General features: G+C 37.8%; 1 protein-coding gene and 1 long non-coding RNA gene across 6 annotated transcripts in view; one reads left to right on the top strand and one right to left on the bottom strand.

Moving 5' to 3' along the window:
- Positions 1–20768, top strand: part of LOC141512644 (uncharacterized) — a 130804-nt gene that overhangs the window by 63746 nt on the left and 46290 nt on the right. Inside the window, exon 2 of the long non-coding RNA XR_012475557.1 lies at positions 7541–7674. This is a non-coding gene — a long non-coding RNA (uncharacterized LOC141512644). The remainder of the gene's footprint in view (positions 1–7540; positions 7675–20768) is intronic.
- The window catches only part of LOC141512635 (guanylate-binding protein 3-like), a 30190-nt gene continuing 23791 nt past the window's right edge, over positions 14370–20768 (bottom strand). For 2 of the 5 annotated variants that reach the window (XM_074221733.1, XM_074221734.1), the window contains exons 11-12: positions 19738–19931; positions 14390–17275 (exon numbers count right to left, since the gene is read on the bottom strand). In XM_074221733.1, the coding sequence (XP_074077834.1) occupies positions 17051–17275; positions 19738–19931 (419 nt within the window). In that variant the 3' untranslated portion in view covers positions 14390–17050. Of the gene's footprint in view, positions 17276–19737; positions 19932–20768 lie in introns of all 5 variants that reach the window. The other 3 variants (XM_074221735.1, XM_074221731.1, XM_074221732.1) reach the window with 3 other exon arrangements.

The following is a 20768-nucleotide window of genomic DNA, read 5'->3' as shown; positions in this document are numbered from 1 at the left end:
AGAAGAAGGCAGCAAAAAAAGTACTACTTGCATAGTCCAAGAAGGGATTGTGAATTGGCCTAAGCCCCAAAAGACAAAGGATTCAAAAAAAGGATTTTAAAAATCAAATAGGGACTTCTGGCCAAGATGGTGGAGAGAAGATAGGCAGTGTTCTAAGTTCTCCTGGTTCCCCCTCAAAAATAACATGAAAGGAACCTCTTAACATAAATTGGATTGACAAAACTCAGAAAGAGAAGATTAGAGAACACTTACCAACAAAGTCTGTCTCAGGGGTCCATGGGTGAACTGGAACAGAGAGCAGAAGGTGAGCACCGGGACAGCAGCGGGGGAAGCCAGCAGACTGGCCTTAGTGACTGGTCCAAGGACCAACTTTATCTGTGGAATCTTTGGCCAGGGGTTGAGAGGTGACAGGAGTGTAAGTTCCAACACAGAGAGTCACAGAGTATGCCTGGGAATTGACCAGCTGGGCTGGGATCTGACCTCCATATCAAGCACTCTTCCCAGAAAGAATGGTAAATGCCCGCTGCCTCCAACCCCTCAAGCTCAGCTGTGGGCAACAGTTCACTCACCTCAAAGAGTGATTAACTCCCCCCATCCAGGGCCCAACCCATTGTTCAAAGTCAACTCAGACCCTGCTGCTGAGGGCCTCAAACACTCTTGAGAGAGCAACCAGGCTCCCTACTAGTAGCTTGGAATTACTAAGCAAAGTGAACAAAGCCTCTAGGGTTTTCAAAGTTTCAAAAGCAAACTTCTGAGAGCTAGCCCCTCCCCCATGCAGAAAGGTCAGTGAAAAGGGGACCCATGGAGAAATGCTTAGAAGAAATAGATTCTAACCCAGAGAGATCTAGCACTTCTGAGGAGAATATGAATTGGTCTCCAGCCCAGAAAGACTTCCTTGAAGAAATCAGGGAGGAGGTTAACATTCAATTGGAAAAATTGGGAAAAGAAATTCAAGAGAAAATTAACACATTGCAAGAGAAAATTAACATCATGCAAACAAGAAAACAAATCCTTGGAAAATACAATTGGACAAATGCAAAATGAGAATAATTCTCTCAGATCCTCATTTGGACAACTACGAAAAGAAAATAATTCTCTCAAAATTACACTTGGGCAAATGGAAAACTCCTTCAAAAATAGAATTCACCAATTACAAAATGAATTGCAACAGGTAAATGAGGAAAATTCTTCTCTAAAGAAAAGAATGGAATCTGTGGAAACTAATGACTTCAAGAGACAAGAATCTGTTAAATAAAACCAAAAAACTGAAAAAATAGAAGAAAATGTAAAACACCTCATTGGCAGAAACAATGATCTCGAGAACAGATCCAGGAGAGCAACTTAAGAATCATTGGGGTTCCTGAAAACATTGAAGAGGAAAAAAGTCTGAACTTAATATTACAGGATTTAGTGATGGAAAATTGCCCTGACATCATGGAACCAGAGGGCAAAGTAGTTATTGAAAGAATACATTGATCCCCTCCAGAAAGGGATCCCAAAATGTAAACACCAAGGAGTATGGTGGCCAAATTCCAGAACTATCAAATAAAAAGAGCAAATTCTGCAAGCAGCCAGAAAGAAACAATTTAGATACCAAGAAGCCACAGTAAGGATTACACAGGACCTGGCTACATCAACATTAAGGGATCAAAGGGCCTGGAATCCAAAGCAAGGGAACTTGGAATGCAGCCAAAAATTCACTCTCTGGCAAAACTGAGACTTCTCTTCCAGGGGAAAGATGGAATTTAATGAAATAGGAGACTTTCAATTTTTCCTGATGAAAAGACCTGAGCTTAATAGAAAATTTGGACATCAAACAGGAGGCTGAAGAGACACATGGAGACACATTAAAAAAAAGGAGCAAAGGGAAAAAAAATTGCTATCCAATAAGATGAAAATGTCTATACCTCCACCTGGGAGAAAGATGACCATAACTCTCAAGAATTGTAACTCTATTAGAGAGAATATACTTAGCCAGAAATAAGACACACTAGTGTGACTTAATTGTGACTCTAATATAATGACATAAAAATAGTACCTCCTAGATAATGACAATAATGGAACAACATACTAAAACCTATGGGATATATTCAAAGGATATATTATATATTTAAATGTTTACATGAATAAATTAATGAAAGAGGAAATCAATGAAATATATATGCAACTAAAAATTAGGGAAAGAACAAATTAAAACCCCTCAATTAAATACCAAATTAGAAATTCTAAAAATTAAAGGAGAAATTAATAAAATGGAAAGGAAGAAAACTAATTAAATAAAATACCATGAGCTGGTTTTATGAAAAAAACCAATAAAATTGATAAACCTCTGGTCAATTTGATTAAAACAAAGAAAGAAGAAAATCAAATTGCTAGAATCACAAATGAAAAAGAAGAACTCACCACCAATGAGGAGGAAATTAAACTAATAATTCAGAATAATTTTGCCCACCTCTATGCCAATAAATTTGATAATCTTAGTGAAATGGATGAATATTTACAAAAATACAAATTTCCCAGATTATGTGAAGAGGAAATTAAAAAACCTAAATAACCCTGTCTCAGAAAAAGAAATTCAATAAGCCATTATTGAACTCCCTAAGAAAAAAATCTCCAGAGTCAGATGGATTCACAAGTGAATTCTATCAAACATTCAAGGAACAACTGGTTCCAATTCTATATAAACTCTTTGGAAAAATAGGTGGAGGTGGAACTCTTCCTAACTCTTTCTATGATGCCTATATAGTGCTGATACCTAAACTAGGTACAGTTAAAACAGAGAAAGAAAATTATAGACTAATCTCCCTGATGAATATAGATGCAAAAATCTTAAATAAAATCTTAGCAAAATGATTACAACAAGTTATCACTAGGATAATACCGTATGATCAAGTAGGATTTATCCCTGGAATGCAGGGTAGGCTCAATATTAGGAATACTGTTAGCATAATTAATTATTTCAATAACAAACCTATCAGAAATCATATGATTATATCAATTAGTTGCTGAAAAAAGCTTTTGACAAAATACAGCACCCATTCTTACTAAAAACACTAGAGAACATAGGATTAAATGGATTGTCACTTAGAATAATAAGCAAAATGTATCTGAAACCATCAACAAGTATTACATGCAATGGGAATAGGCTAGAGGCATTCCCAATAAGATTAAGGGTGAAACAAGGATGCTCATTATCACTGCTACTATTAACTATTGTATTAGAAATGTTAACTTCAGCAATAAGAGTTGAAAAAGAAATTGAAGGAATTAGAATTGTGAAGGAAGGGGCAGCTAGGTGGCAGGATAGAGCACTGGCCCTGGAGTCAGGAGTACCTGAATTCAAATCCAGCCTCAGACACTTAATAATTACCTAGCTGTGTGGCCTTTGGGCAAGCCACTTAACCCCATTGCATTGCAAAAAAACAAACCAACCCCCCCCCCCAGTCTACTCTATGGGGGGGGTGGCTAGGTGGTGCAGTGGATAAAGCACCAGGCCCTGGAGTCAGGAGTACCTGGGTTCAAATCCGGCCTCAGACACTTTATAATTACCTACCTGTGTGGCCTTGGGCAAGCCTCTTAACTCCATTTGCCTTGCAAAAAAACACACCTTAAAAAGAAGAATTGAGAAGGAAGAGACAAAACTCTCACTTTGCAGATGATATGATGGTATACCTAGAGAATCCCAAAGAATCATCTAAAAAACTACTAGAAACAATTAGCAACTTTAGCAAAGTCACAGAATATGAAACAAACCCTCATATATAATAGACATTTCTATACATTAAATGACTAGCAAGATACAGCAGAAAGAGCTAGAAAGAGAAATCCCATTCAAAGTAACCTCAGACAATATAAAGTACTTGGGAGTCTACCTGTCAAGACAGACTCAAAAACTTTTTGATATCAATTACAAAACATTTATCACACAAATAAAGCCAGATTTAAATAACTGGGCAAACATCAACTGCTCATGGATAGGTCAAGCTAATATAATACAAATGACAATTCTACCAATACTAAATTACTTGTTTAGTCAAAATTCCAAAAAATTACTTTAATGAGTGAGAAAAAGTTTTTTAGTAAATTCATATGGAGAACTAAAAAGTCAGAAATTTCCAAGGATTTAGTGGAAAAAAAATACAAAAGGGGAAGCTAGGTGGCATAGTGGATAAGGCACCGGCCCTGGAGTCAAGAGTACCTGGGTTCAAATCCAGTCTCAGACACTTAATAATTACCTAGCTGTGTGGCCTTGGGCAAGCCACTTAACCACTTAACGTTTGCCTTGTGAAAAAAAAAAAACCCTAAAAAAAAGTGCAAAAGAAGGGGGCTTAGCCATACCAGATCTAAAATTATATTGCAAAGCATCAGTTATCAAAACTGTCTGGTATTGGCTAAGAAATAAAGTGATGCATCAGTGGATTAAACTAGGTGCAATAGCAGGAAATGATTATAATTATCTGCTCTTTGATAAACCCAAAGAGTCCAGTTATTGGGATAAAAGCTCTCTTCGATAAAAATTCTTGGGAAAATTGGAAGTCAGTATGGAAGAAACTTGGATTAGACCAATACCTCACACCCTATACCAAGATAAGATCAAAAAGAATATAGGATTTATACATAAAAAATATTATAAGCAAACTAGAAGATCAAGAAGTAGTATGCCTATCAGATCTATGGAAAGTTAAGCAGTTTATGACAGAGGAAGAGATGGAGAACATCATTGAAAACAAACTAGATAATTTTGATGACATTAAATTAAAAAGCTTTTGCACAGAGAAAACCACTGTAACTAAGATCAAAAGAGATGTAGTAAATAGGAAAACAATTTTTTCAACTAGTATTTCTGACAAAGGACTCATTTCTAAAATATACAGAGAACTCAGTCAAATTTTCAAAAAAAAACCAAGCCATTTCCCAATTGACAAATAGTCAAAGATATGCAAAGGCATTTTACAGATGAGGAAATCAAAGCGATCCATAGTCATATGAGAAATTGCTCTAAATCACTGCTTATTAGAGAAATGCAAATTAAAGCTTCTCTGAGGCACTACCTCACAACTTTCAGACTGTCCAATATGACCAGAAAGGACAATGATCATTATTTGAAGGGATGTGGGAAATCTGATACACTAATGCATGAGCTGTGAACTCATCCAACCTTTCTGGAGAACAATTTGGAATTATACCCAAAGGGCAACAAAAATGTGCATATCCTTTGATCCAGCAATAACACTACTGGGTCTATACCCTGAAGAGATTATGAAAAAGGGTACATCATTTGTACAAAAATATTCATAGCAGCCCTTTTTTCTGGTGGCAAAGAATGGGAAATTAAGTAAATGTCATTCAATTGGAGAATGGCTTAACAAACTGTGGTATATGTATGTCATAGAATACTATTGTTCTATTAGAACCTAGGAGGGATGGGAATTTGGGGAACCATGGAAGGATTTGCATGAACTGATGCTGAGCAAGATGAGCAGAACCAGAAAAAACATTCTATACCCTAATAGCAACATGGGGGTGATGATCAACCTTGATGGACTTGCTCATTCCACCAGTGCAATAATCAGAGATAATTTTTGGTTAGCTGTGATGGAGAATACCATCTGTATACAGAGAAAGATTTGTGGAGTTTGAACAAAGACCAAAGATTATTTCCTTCAATTTAGGGGAAAAAAACCCTATTATCTTATTATGTGATTTTGCTGTCTCTTATACTTCGTGTGTCTTCCTTAAGGATATGATTTCTCTCTCATCACATTCAACTTAGATCAATGTATACCATGGAAACAATGTAAAGACCAACAAACTGCCTTCTGTGGGGGATGGGGGAGGGATGCAAACTAGGGGAAAAATTGCAAAACTCAAAATAAATAAAAACTTTCTTTTAAAAAATCAAATAGAAAATTGGGAAATGAAAGAACAAAAGGAAGCATAAAAATTGACTGATGAAAACGGCTCCTTTAAAATGATTTGTCTTCAATTGGACAAATGCAAAAAGAAAACAACTTTTGAAAAAGTAGAATTGAACAAATCAAAAAAAATCCACTGAAGAAAACAATTCCACTTAAAATACAATTAATGAAATAGAAAAATGAAAACTATTTTAAAAATAAAATTGACCAAATGAAAAAGGAGATAGAAAAGGACTTTCAAATTTTCCTGATGAAAACTCAGAGCTGAACGAAATAGTCAATCTTCAGATAGGAAACTCAAAGAGAGTCATAAAAAGATAAATAAGGGAAAAGAAAAATATTATTCAATATGATTAAACTGTTTACATCTCTATGGAGAATGTTACTTATACCTATTGAGAACTGTATTTATATTAGAAGTTGTATTCCTAAAGTGTGTGGCCATAAGTTGATTTTGATGGAATGATTTAAAAAAAAATTAAGACACTGAGAAAAAGGATTTTACTGGGAAAACAGGAAAGGGGAGATAGGATAGGGCAAATTACATCACATGAAGAGGCACAAAGAATCTATTTCAGTAGAGGAGGAGAAAAAAGGGAGCAGGTGAGACTTGCTCAAATTTTGATCTCATCATATTTGGCTCAAAGAGGGAATAACATACACACTCAGTTGGGTTTAGAAATTTAACTTACCTTATAGGGAATTAGGAGATAAAAGAAAGCGTTGTTAAAAGGGTAGTAGGAGAGAGGGTAAAAGTAGGAGGGAAAAGTGGAGAGAGAAAAGGGAGTGGGGACTGCTAAAAGGAAGGGATGATTGAGGGAGGCAGCATTTAGAAGAAAACCATTGGTGAGAAGGGATAGCGTGAAAGGAGAGTGAAAAATATAAACAGGGAGATGATAGGATGGGGGGTCATACCAAGATAGTAATCATTATGAATGTAAATGGATGAACTCTCCCATAAAACAGAAGTCATAGAAGAATAGATTAAATGTTGTTTATAAGCAACAAATATGAAGTAGAAAGATGCACACAGAATAAAGGTAAAAGGCTGGAGCAGAATATATTATACAATAAAACTGTGTGTACTCCTTGATACAGCAATATGATACCAGGTCCATATCCAAAAGAGATCTTAAGAAGTTGGAAAAAAGGCCTATAGGGACAAAAATATTTAGAGCAACTTTTTTTTTTTACAGTTTCAAAGAAATGGAAATTAGAGAAATTCCTCATCAATTAGTGAATGTCTGAACAAATCATGGTATATAAATGTGATGGAATACTATTTTTCATTCATTCATTCATTCGTTTGTTTGCTTATTTTTAAATTTTCTTTGTTAGTTTGTTTTCATCCATTTGTCCATGCATATTTCCAAGTTACTAAATATTCCTCCATCTTCCCTTCCCACCCCCTTTCTCTCAGCAGGGAAGATTCAGGTTAGCATTTTACATACCCATTTGGTTACACATGTTTCCAAATTAGTAATCTTTTGCACGAGGAATTAGGATTAAAGGAAAGAGACACATAAGATGTAATTTTTATAAAATGTTCATCAGAATTGGAAGGGTTGTTTTTTTTTCCCTGTATGTTTTGATTTGTTTTGTTTTTCTCTCTCTCTTGCTAGAGATTATATAGTCCATAACTAGTCAACTACAGTTGTCCTAACTCTCTGGATTGTCAAGAGGAGCTTCTTCCATCAAGGCTACTCATCTCATAATGTTGTTGATTGACTACTCCATTTGCTCAGCATCAGATCCTGTAAGTCATTCCATGCTTCTCTAGAGTCAGACCATCCATAATTTCTTATAGAACAATAATATTTCATAGTATTCATGTACCACAACTTGTTTAGCCATTCCCCAATTGATGGGCATCTCCTCAAATTCCAATTCTTTGCCACTACAAAAAGAGATACTATGAATAATTTTTGGAAAATGTAGGACTTTTCCCATTTTTTACAATTTCTTCTGGCTATAATCCTAGAATTGGAATTGTTGGGTCAAAGGGCATAAACAGTTTTATTGCTGTTTGGGAATAGTTCCATATTGCTCTCCAGAAAGGTTAGATCCATTCTCTACTCCACCAGCAATGCATCAACGTCCCAATCCTCCCACAACCTCTCCAACATTGGTCATCTTCCCTTTTTCTCATCTGGGCTAAACTAATAAGTGTGAGATGATACCTCATTGTTGTTTTAATTTGCATTTCTCTAATCAGTAGTGATTTGGATCTTTTTTTATGTGATTATATATAACTTTAATTTCTTCATTTGAAAACTGCCTGTTCTTATCCTTTGACCATTTATCAATTGGGGATTGACTTGTGATCCTATAAATTTGATGCAATTCTCTATATATTTTAGAAATGAAACCTTTATCAGAATTCCTTGTTGTGAAGATTGTTTCCCAGCTTTCTGCTTTTCTAATTTTGGCACCATTGATTTTATTAGTGCAAAAATTTTTTAATTAATATAGTCAAAATCATTCATTTTGCAGTTTATAATCACTTCTAATTCTTGTTTGGTTATAAATTTATCCCTTTTCCATAGATCAGATAGAGTATTCTTTAATCTATTAATTTATCTATGGTATCATTTTTTTAGGGTTTGTTTTTGTAAGACAAACAGGGTTAAGTGGCTTGCCCAAGGCCACACGGCTAGGTAATTATTAAGTATCTGAGACAGGATTTGAACCCAGGTACTCCTGACTCCAGGGCCAGTGCTTTATCCACTACGCTACCTAGCCACCCCTTATGGTATCATTCTTTATGTATAAATCCTGTACCCATTTTGACCTTATTTTGGTATAGGGTGTGAGATCTGGACCCATGCCTAGTTTTTGTCATACTATTTTTCAATTTTCCTAACAATTTTTGTCAAATAGTGAGTTCTTATCCCAGAAACCGATATCTTTCGGTTTGTCAAATAGTAGATTGTTGTCATTTACTGCAGTTTCTTTTGAAGCTATCCTAATCTGTTGATCCGTTACTCTAATTATTAACCAGTACCAGCCAGTTTTGATGACTGCTGCTTTATAGTATAGTTTTATATCTGGTAGGGGTAGGCCACCTCCTTTTACTGCAATAGCCAAATTCTGGAATATTATTTTGTAAGAAATCATGAGAGAGTGGACTTCAGAAAAGTCTGGAAAAACTTGCATGAATTGATGCTGAGTGAAGTGGGTAGCACCAGGAGAACACTGTACATATTAACAACAACATTGTGTGGTGATCGACTGTGTCAGATTTAGCTCCTCTCAGCAGTTCAGTGATCAAGGACAATTTTTTTTTTTTTGCAAGGCAAATGAGGTTTAAGTGGTTTGCCCAAGGCCACACAGCTAGGTAATTATTAAGTGTCTGAGACCAGATTTGAACCCAGGTACTCCTGACTCCAAGGCCTGTGCGGTGCTTTATCCACTATTCCACCTAGCCGACCCTACTACGCCACCTAGCCAACCGTACAATAAGTTCTTTTAAAGAGATATTTACCTTGAAAATGTAGAAAGAGTGGAAGTAAAATAATTTCCCTGAGCACCTCGGACCATCCTCTCCCCTAGACCACTTCTGTTCCAGGCAACAATGGACTCACACTTATTAGAGCAAGTTCTATATAGAATTCTCCCCACCAAGTATGCTTTTGAATTTTCCAATGCCACTGGGTGAATCACTGCAGCCACATTGACTGTCTTTGAAAGGTTAAACAATTTGCTAAGGACTTGACTATCTACTATCTGATTCCTAGCAAATATTGACATGGATTCTGGCTCACTTTCATGACTTTCAAAGTTTACCAGGTCATGGCTATCTTCAACAATTTTTCACTTAAGACAGGACCTAATTGATGCAACAAAGACAGAAGTAGGGTGGATCCCTGGCTTTTAGTTTGATGCTATCTCTGGAAGAGTACCTGAGCCCTTCGCTACACCACCTGGCACAATCATAAATACTTTTTAAAAAACCCTAGTGATTACATTTTATGCCCCAAATTCCCAGGGAATTCTTCAAAATCTGGAATACTTTGTTTCCTTAGAAAACCCTTAAGGTCAACATTGACATTTCTTCCACCCTGATCATGTTAATCAGCATTCTAGGCCTTTCTTAATTCTCACTTTATCTTTAAGGCCTTTACTTTGGAGGGCACTCATTTTGGGTCAGACTCACAATGCACTCATCTCCATGTCCTAGTCCTTGAAGAAATCTTAACTGTGGCTCCCCTGTTCACCTGAATGCACCATAGTACAAAACCCACAAAACCTTGATTCTCCCTTAATGTTTGTGAGCAATAATCTCCAGGCTAATGATTGTATTGCAAAAATATACCCTACAGTGTGTTAACTTCCATAAACCAGCCCTCAAGAATGTCACCCTCATGTCAGTGATTTGATGAAAAGAAGGCTCTCTCCATTATGCTTTGGGAAGTTTATATTATTTTATGTATTTTTTATTTTTATTTTTTACTGCTTTAGCCTCTTTTGCTCAAATCTCCTCAGTTTGAAGAAACCTATCAATTATCTGAGACCAACATTCCTCCATAGTTTGCTGTTCTGGTCCAGGGAGATTCAACATTCTAGAAACATCTAAAGCAACCAAGAAGACTTTTACCTAGATTTCATAGAACATATGATTCTGACCTGGGCATAAGGGAGAGTTCTGGTAAGAAGGAGGATGTGCAAAATTCACCTGGGCAGACATTAGTAGATGAATACTAGAGAGGGAGGAGATAGACTGGAGTCAGAATGACTTTCATGTTTGTCTGCTCTTAAGTCTCCTATGCTCTGCCCTTTCCCACCCAGATCAACATACAGGTGCTATTAGGGATGATGGATAACAATAGCTTTGGGAATGAGTCAAAGACTTGGAATCTGATTGATCTGCCTGGTGAGGTTAAACTGCAGGATGTATGACTTCTCTCTGCTTATTAGAGGGAGCAACTCAAAACCTAGATGAAATATGGAACAATTACTTTCTGCTTCCTTTTGGGGAAGGAAAAAATAAAGAAAAAAGGAGACATGCTGTTTGTTTCTTTTCAGCAGCTAGGCTGGCCAGTATCTACACTTTGTTATCTTACTATTTCTACTATCAATTGTTCTGTGTTTTCTTTCTGCTGATATATAAAACAGTGTCACTTGAAATCCACTTGGGTTAGAATATTTATTTTTGTGAATCAAGTTAATTATGAAAGAACAGAGAGAATTTCCCTCTGGAGATATAGAGAACATTGAACTCATTCATGAATAGGTGAGGTCTAATGGGAGAGGTCCCTGAATCCATTTTGTCCTGATCAAAAGGCTGGGGATTACGTTTATCCTTTAGGTCTCATATGTTCATAAAAGATCTGCTCAGAAAAATGTACACGGAGAATGAAGCCTAAAGAACTGGATATTGTTGAAATGGTTGGAACTTTCTGCTCATTTTCCTTTGAGACTGCTGGACTTTGAGGTGGCTAATGCTGGTTGCCAATTTTAGCTATCCCCATGTGCCTGAAACATTTCTAACATCTAACCCTATTCCCCGTCAGACCTGAAAAGTGAGACTTTACCCAGGAACATCTTTGTTATTTTATACAAACAACTTCTTTCATGTGTTTATAAGATATCATCTAAGACATTTATCATATTGGAAACAAGAGTGCTTTCTTATTGGGACTAAGATTTAATTAGTACAAGGGTAATCTGTATAAGAAAGTTCCCCTTACAAATGTTAGCCAGTATCTTCTCTGTAATTTATGGTTATAGAAAGTTGTTCAGAACACAGAGAAGTGAAATGACTTGTCCAGGATCACAGAGCCAGTATGGGTAGGACGTGAATTCAAGACTTCTTCACTCCAAAGTAAGTTCTCTATAATCAATGATGTCATGTCTTTGTTCCTTCAAATACATATGGGAGCTCATGGTAATGTTTTATGCTTTAGTGGTTAGAACATTGGTATTGGAGTTAGGAGGACAGGAGTTCAAATTCAACCTCAGACACTTCTCACTTACTAGCTGTGAGAAATTAGGTACTGATTGTCTCATTTTCAATGCCATCTCCAGTTGTTGTGATCCATTTCTGGTCACTGGAGCCAGATGAATCTGGAGGACAAAGTGAGGATGGTGACTTAGCATAGTCCCCCTCCCCACCCCAACTCAAATTCAGTTCATGAGCTTGCCATGGAATCACCTACCTCATGTCATGGTCTTCTTTGAGAATGAAGGACAAACATAACACAGGTGGGGGCTCTGTTTCTATTTTCTATGAAGATGCAGTTTACAGTATTATAGAAGGAACTTTCATTTGTAAAAGGAGAAAAATAAAAACAGAGATCTTTGAATGCATAACTATTAGTCTGAAAGATGTAGTGAAGGAAATGTAGAGAACAGAAAGGGGACATTTATTATTTGTTAGGATATAATATGGAAAAGGGATTAGATATTATCATGTTAATCCCAGAAATCTGAATTGTACATGATTCTCAAACTGTATTTTGAGGCCCTCCAAGGAGTCATAGAGAATTTACAGGGACATCATGTGATGTTTTAATTTTCAAGGAAAACACAGGGCTGCTAATAACTGTCAGACACCAGGCAAACTACTGCTTAAAGATAGTTCACAGATTCAACATTAGATCCCTCTACATTCCTTTCATTAACTTTTTTACATGTTTGAGATGAGACTCTGATCACCTGTGGTTTTGGCTGGGATAGTAATTCCATTTTTATCATGACTTTATGACATTGGGTTTTTGGTAATTGTTCAGTTAAAAAGAAAGCACTGAGCAAAAATTCCCTTGGGACAGTAATTGGGGTAGTTGTGTGTGTATAGTGTGTAATTCAACAATTGTGATATGCCCCAAAGGTGCAAATATTCCATTAGTAATTGTGGCTTTTTAAGAATGAAATAAATATTTTTCCTTCCTACTTATGTTTATTAATTTTCACATAGTTATTAAGTTATTAGGACAGAAATATTTATTTTAATATTTAATAGACATGACTTTTCTTTTGTCCCTGGTTACAGTGGAAAAACACTGAGACATAAGGGATCACAGAACTGAAAACGTTTGGGAAACTCTGAATGAAAAGTTGTAAAGTGTTACATTTAGGGTTGTTATGAAACATATGGCTACGTGCCTGTCTTCATTTATTAGTTAAGAGAGAGCTAGTTTGCTTGGAATTATGGGACTAGGGAAGTGTGTGTGTTGACTATTTAGACAACAGTAGATTTTGTGAACCCTAAAAAATACCTGTCCAAAAATGTAGGATTTGGAGCTGGAAGGGATCTACGAGATCATTTAGCTCAACCCAATCATTTTACAAAGGAGGAAACTGAGGCTGGGGAAACTTAAGTGATTTATTCAAGACAGTAAAGGCATTTGATCTCAGGTCTTCTGACTACAAATTCCGAACACTTTCTATTATTCATATACAAGTATTTTTCAAAGTAAAACTCGGGGTTCTGAAATCAGAGTCTGTTCCACATGAACTTTTTTTATCTTTTTTATATAACATTTATTCTCATTTTGTACAAATAATTTTTTACGTTAATAAAATATTCTTGTTTAAGAGGAAATGAAATACCCCTCCCATAAATATAGACTTGCTTGAGTGATAAAGTAAAGGGGAGAGAACTCCACTGCCCTGAAAAAAACAAAGAAAAAAAGACCCAAAATAAAATAAAATAGTAATAATAGTAGGGGTAGCTGGGTGGCAGACAGAGCATTGGCCCTTGAGCTAGGAGCACCTGGGTCCAAATCCAGCATCAGACACCCAACGATCACCCTGCTATGCGGCCCCAGGCAGGCTACCCAGCTCCATTTGCCCTGCACCCCCCACAAATAATAATAATGATAATGATAATAATAATGAAATAATAATAATAATAATAATAATAATAATAATAATAATAATAATGATAAATATGCTTGAGTCTTTGTTCCAACACCAACAACTCTGTTGCAGGTGGATCACATTCTTTATGATAAGTCCATCACAAAAGTTACTTCCATATTTTTCCACTGTTGCCATTGCTGATCGCAACTCCCTCCTTTGGTATTTCTCCACTACCATGTACTATATTTTCTCTCTCCTTTCACTATGACTCTGCTGTAGGGTAGCTGAGTTATGCAGCAGATGGATCCCTGGCCCTGTGGCCATGAGGCCCTGAGCCCCCATACCACCCCTTAGGCCCAGTATCCACCTGGCTCTATGGTCCCAGACAGGCCGTCCAATCCTAGCCCCTTGCAAGAAGTAAAAAGGAAAATGTGTTATATCTAACCACTCTCCCCCTCCCCATGGTCCATCCTCTCCTCTATGACTCACATCCCCACTTCCCCCTGTCCCCCCCTCTCTCCTTCTTACTACAGATGCCTATACCCCATTGAGTATATATGCTGTTTCCTCTCCTAAGCACCACTGATGAGAGCAAAGATTCCCTCATTCCCCCTTGCCTTCCCCCTTCCATATCATTGCAATAGCTCATTGTAATAAAGAAAAATCTTATTATATGAAATATCTTAACCTATTCCCCTCTCCTTTTTCTTCCTCCCATTACATGTCCCTTTTTTTCTATTGACTCCATTTTTATACCACAATATATCTTCAAATTCAGTTTTCTCCTGTGCTTCATCTATAAAAGCTCCTTCTACCTGCTCTATTAACTGAGAAGGTTCATATGAGTATTATCAGTATCATTTTTCTATACAGGAATACATGTAGTTCATCATCATTAAGTCCCTCATATTTTCCCCTTCTCCTCCACTCTCTATACTTCGCCTGAGTCCTGTATTTGAAGTCAAACCTGTTCAGCTCTGGCAATTCCAACAGGAACATTTGAAATCCCCCTGGTTCATTGAAAGTCCATCTTTTTCCCTGGAAGAGGACATTCAGCCTTGCTGGGTAGTTCATTCTTGGCTGCATTCTAAGCTCTTTTGCCTTCCGGTATATTATATTCCAAGCCCTACGAGCTTCCAATGTAGTTGCTGCTAAGTCCTGTGTGATCCTGACTGCAGCTCCACAATATTTGAACTGTGTCCTTCTGGCTGCTTGTAATATTTTCTCTTTGACTTAGGAGTTCTGGAACTTGGCTATGATATTCCTAGGGGTTGTTTTTTTGAGATCTCTTTCTCGGGAGGAACTATGGATTCTCTCCATTTCTATTTTGCCCTCTGCTTCTAGAATATCAGGGCAATTTTCCTGTAGTAATTCTTTGAAAATGATGTCAAGGCTCTTTTCCTGATCATGACTTTTGGGTATTCCAATAATTTTTAAATTATCTTTCCTAAGTCTGGTTTCCATATCAATTGTTTTTTCAATGAGATATTTCACATTTTCTTCTAATTTTTAATTTTTTTGGTTTTGAAGTATTGAGTCCTGATTTCTGGTAAATTCATCAATCTCCCTGAATTCTATTCTTTGTCTGAAGGATTTGTTCTCCTCAGAGAGTTTTCTTATCTCTTTTTTCCATCTGGCCAATTTTGCTTTTTAAAGCATTCTTCTCCTCCATAATTTTTTGAACTGTTTTATCCATTTGACCTAAGCTGGCTTTTAGCATGCTATTTTCTTCAGCATTTTTTTGGATTTCCTTGACTAGGCTGCTGACTTCCTTTTCATATTTTTCCTGCATCTCTGTCATTTCTTTTCCCAATTTTTCTTCTAAGTCCCTCATTTGATTTTCAAAGTCTTTTTTGAACTCTGTCATAGCCTGAGCCCAATTTCTGTTTTTCTTGGAGTTTTTAGATGCAGAAGCTTGTGCTTCCTCATTTTCAGACTGAATATTTTGATCCTTCTTGGTTTCATTTGCAAAATATTTCTCAATGGTGTTCCTCTTTTTCCTCTGCTTGCTCATTTTCCCAGCCTGTTTTTGTGGTGCTTCCTGAGCTTTTGGGACACTCCCACAAGGTTCTCAGTGTTTGAGGCTCTGTCCTCTCTCCTGGTCTGTGAGTGACCATAAGCACCCCCCTCTGCCACTGGGCTGAGGTGGAGGGGCCCTGCTGTTCTGTGGGGGGCCTAGACTGCGATCAGGGTCTGAATGTGGTCAGAGCCCCAGAATCCTTTTCCAGGGGCAGAGGACAGAGCTCTGTAGTCTCTCTCTCTCTTCACTCCTCTCCCTAGGTTCAACGGGCTCATGCCCTGGGGGCTCTTGCTTACCTACTCTGTTCCTGCTTCTGTTCCCGGATCTGGGCTGCTCTGGCCAAGCTGCTTGCTGTGTGCCCTGAGGGATGGGCTCCACATGCTCACTCTGGCAGAGGTCCCCCCACTGTTCCCCCAATTTTTGCTTGGTGCTCCCCGGGGTGTAGCTCAGGAAACTCCCCTGCTGCTGTGAGCCATGGCTCCCAGCACCCTGGGGCTGCCTCTGGGAAGCTGAAGTTCTTTCACTCTGGAGGGCTGCCCCTCCGACTCCAGGGAACCCCACATGAACTTTTAGTAATCTTAAGAAGCACAGGTACATATTTATGAGAGGTCAGGGAAGTGTCCTCTGAATTTATCAGAATGAGTTTATAGTCAATGGTGAGTCCCATCTTCTCTGTGACTTTGGGAAAACCACTGTGAATCTCTGTAACTCTGTCTTCTAATATTAATAGTATTTTCTTTGAGACTTCCAAAGAATTTTTACTCATCTGTTGCTCCAAGCCTGTGAAGCAGGTATTAGCATCACCCCCATTTCATGAATGAGGAAAGTGAGACACAGAGGTTCAGGGACTTTCTTAGGATGCTACAGTAAGAGTCTGATGCCAGATTAGAACTCAGGTCTTCCAATCTTGCCATCCATTGCACCACCAAGCAGCCACATGTAAAACAAGGCAGTTAGAGTTCTTGAATTTCCAGGCTTCTTCTAGTTCTGAATGCTCTGAGCCATCAAAAGAAAGGAGAGAAATTCAAGCTTCTTGCCTTCCTGACCATTTTCCTTAATGAAAACAAGACTTTCATTCATTTAGTAGAAAGAAGTCTCATGTCAGCAACACTCAGGAAATGGGTATGAATTTGCTCCAAGTTTCTTTATCCATTCTGGTGATCATCAGCTTTATTTTTTAATACTTGGGTGAATTAGAAGCAAAAAACACCTACGCATATATTCACACATATTTGGAGGTCTCAATGCCATATTTTATTAGGTGGAACAAATCTATTCTTAAACTTTTTTTGGGAAATTTTAGCCCCTTTCATTTTGATAACTTTTTGCCCAATGCTTTCAACCCCAAGCCAGCCAGTTTTCCTACACCAGGTAACAGGAACATTGCTCCAGTGCCTATAGTTTCTAAAATTATGGGCCACCAGGAGTCCTTTTTATGCTCCTCCTCCTTAATCTTGGTTTGTAGCTCATTTATCTCTTTCTGCATCTTTTCAGCTTTCAAATGAAATCCTTCCTCCATCAGTTTCTTTTGTTCCTAAGAGAAGATTAAAGCATATCACCATTGTGCATTAGTTAGTACCCATTCCACCAAGTACCAGGCACCGCTATGTATTTCCCTTACTCCTCTGAGGAGATTAGAAGATAAGAAAAAGGCACAGGGAATTTCTTCTTACGGGACATTCCTGTACAGTGAGAAAAATCATCTTAGGCTTTCTCTACAACAATTCAGTACCTTCCCACTATGAGAGACAAGAAGTTAGATTTCAGGGCCAATACTGAAATCTACAAAACTGAACACAATGCCAATTGGCTTGAACTCATGGTTCTAAAAGGGGGAGTGGCTTCATGGGGAAAGTGATGGATTTGAGTCAGGAAGACCTGTGAAGTCTGCCTCTTTATTAAAGCCTTGTTCCTTAATCTATATTAGCACCCAATTTCCAGATTATGATGAGGATGAACATAAGTTTTTTGTAAATTTAAAAGTAACATAAAATGCTCGCTTTCATTTTCAACATTATTCTCAATTCATAAGTGACCCAGATATCAATGTGTTTTAAAAAACAGGCAGTAAATACTATGTAGAGAGTGATTCAGGAAGGGCTCAATCAAAGTGACTTGGTCCTTTGATCAACTTTGAAACTAATGTGAATTAATATCTGCTGACTTCATTATCAGCTGACTCTAGCCTAATTCCATGAGTTTAGGCAGAGTCTGCTCCATCCCATGGCCCATTGAGAAGGGGCTTGTTAGCAATGGTCCTAAGTGAACCAGATCAGCCACTTGGATAGGTTCTTGTCCCAGGACCTAGCACTATTTGGCTCAGGTAGGAGGGAACAATGGACTTCATAGGGGATGACTGGCATCATCCTAGCAGCCCCAAACCACAAGGGACTCTGGAATTTAGTTTCACTATCTATGGTGATTAGAATTACAGATAACAGTTTTTTAGGGTCTTTTTTGAGGACAAAGAAGGATTGATCTGAATCCAGGGGTTTCAGTGAGAAGCAGATGGAGTAATGACAAATCCAAATTAACTCCCTTTGAGGCTTCCTTCTCCATGTAATGGCCTTAGAAATACTAATCACCAGGTTGTAAAGGTTCACGGCACTTTGTGATTTTCAAGTCTCTTTTTAACATTAACATATGAAATAGAAGATTTTTTGCAGCCACATTTATACACACACACACACACACACACACACACACACACACACACACATATATGAAAGGCCAGGAATGTTGCTGTCTAAGGATGCATTAGCTTGTCCTCTGAGGTCACATATGCTTCTGTGTCTTTCTTGACCCTTGCTCTCTTTGTATGAAGCAACATGGCCTTGTTGAGAGTCTTAGAGTCAGAAAGATCTGGATTCAAGTCCTAACTCAATACTTCTTGGACCCAGGACAAGTCATTTAACCTCTTCATTGTGCCAGGAATTCTCTAGAACAATTCCTGCAAGGTGGTGCTGATGGTACTGGTAGAAGACATTTTCTTACTGCAGTTCCTTCCATCAATGAGGTCAAAAGGCCAGCTCATTGTCTCTTATATTTGCAGGGATAATCGAGAATTTGTGTGTTGACATACTGGGGGTGGGCTGTGAACTTAGTCTGCTGCAGTTTTTAGAAAAGGGTATCCTTTAGCTGAAACTATCTATGAGTTTAGAAATGGAAGTTAAACTAGGACTTTCTGACCTCAAGAAGGAAAGGATACTTGTAGAGATAATTTCAGAAATTGCTGACCAGGAAATAGAATTCACAAATAGTCTTAATCCTGAATGCACAGATTAGTTGGGATGGTCCTGGATCTTTCTTCCAAAGAGTTTGGTCCCTGGGTTCTGGAATCTTCTTCTGGAGAGAAAAGACCTATTCCAACTGAGGTTTATAGAAATTCACAAATCTCCTATGGGAGAAAAACCTCTGAGGTATGTTGTCTGGATTGATGATGTTTTGTGAAGTTGTGTCTGCCTTGTATAAAAGGGATGCAACAGAAAAGCCTTTGGGTGAGATGTTTGCCTTGAACTAATTGTGTCTTCTCTTTGACTAGGAAAATACAAGACTTTGGTAGTTGCTTGTGAACTTTGAAACTCATAGGGTGAGGGCCTGAAGAATAACTTGAACTTGGAATAGACTGTTGTGAGTAGTTAATTATAAGAGCTGAGGGTTCTCTCAGTGATACAAAAGTAAATTGATCTGTATATCAATTCTGTATAAGTGCAATAAGGCAGATGTGATTGGCCTTATGTTATTAAAGTTGAGAAAATTGAAAAGAAGGAGGAAGGATCTCAAACCTAGCTCTTCTAATATAGATTAAGGAACAAGGCTTTAATCAAGAGGCAGACTTCACAGGTCTTCCTGTAAAAGTCCATGGTCCTTTGTTCTTCAGCACAATGACTTATATGAAGGCAAATTTGCCCTCCCTGTTCATCTGCTCATCCCTTTCCTGCCAAGGTGATGGTGTTGCTTCCTAAGCATAACCACTAATTTCAAACACCTATGTACCTTTAGTTTATGATCCAGAATCATTTGCTGTTCTTTCAGGATCTGACTCCTGTCTTCCTCCATCTTCTGCTTCAATTGGTTGATGTTTTCTTCGTAACTTCTCTGCTGAGCTTCCATCTTTTGCTGCAATTCCATTTGTTCCTGTTCCAACAACTTCTTCTCCTTCTCAGCTGCTTCTCTTTTGACCTGTTCAGCTGTTTGATGGAATAGAAAGCAACAGAAAATTTAGACAGGTGAGACTAGTCAGGTAGTGAACATGCATTTATTAAGTACTCACTAGGGGCCAGACACTGTGCATTTGAGAGACCAAAAAAAAAAGAGGTTAAAAAGAATTCCTGTCCTCAAGGAACTGTCCTTCTAAGGGAAAGGGCATTCAAGTAATCATTCAGATTCAAGTTATATAGATAGGGGCCAGCTAAGTGGTGTAGTGGATAGAGCACCATCCCTGAAGTCAGGAGGATCTGAGTTCAAATCCATCCTCAGACACTTATTACATAGCTGTGTGACCTTGGTTGAGTCTCTTAATCCCATTGCCTTGCTAAAGAAAAAAAAGAACTAAAAATACTTATTGGAAATCAATATGGTTGAGGAAGGCAGAGCTGGAGAGATGTAGAAAAGCCTTCTAAAGAAAGTGGCAGAGTCAGAGCATTTATGATTTATGGAACAGCTATTGGAAAGGCCTAGTGATCAGAAATGTCTTCTTGTGTCTGAGGAACTATTAGTAAGTCAATGCTGCTGAAACACACCGAGTGTGGAAGGCAGCAAGGTGTAAGAAAGTAAAGGCAGGAAAGAACCAATTTATAAAGAACTTTAAATGTTCAATGGAGGAGTTTAAATATGATCCTGGAGGTAAAAGGGAGTCACTGGAAGTCATTGAACAAGAGGGTGACACATAATATTTTCTCCTGAACTCAGAACCCAAAATGACTATGGGAAAATTCCTAAACTTCATGTTTTTCTTGATTAGATTCAGAGAAGCGAGTCTGAAGGAATAACTTCTCTGTCCTGGTAGTCATAGTCACAGTTGCTAT

Source organism: Macrotis lagotis, chromosome 2 (genome assembly GCF_037893015.1).
Source record: "Macrotis lagotis isolate mMagLag1 chromosome 2, bilby.v1.9.chrom.fasta, whole genome shotgun sequence".
Classification (NCBI taxonomy): domain Eukaryota; kingdom Metazoa; phylum Chordata; class Mammalia; order Peramelemorphia; family Peramelidae; genus Macrotis; species Macrotis lagotis.
This window is presented reverse-complemented; position numbering and strand designations above follow the sequence as displayed.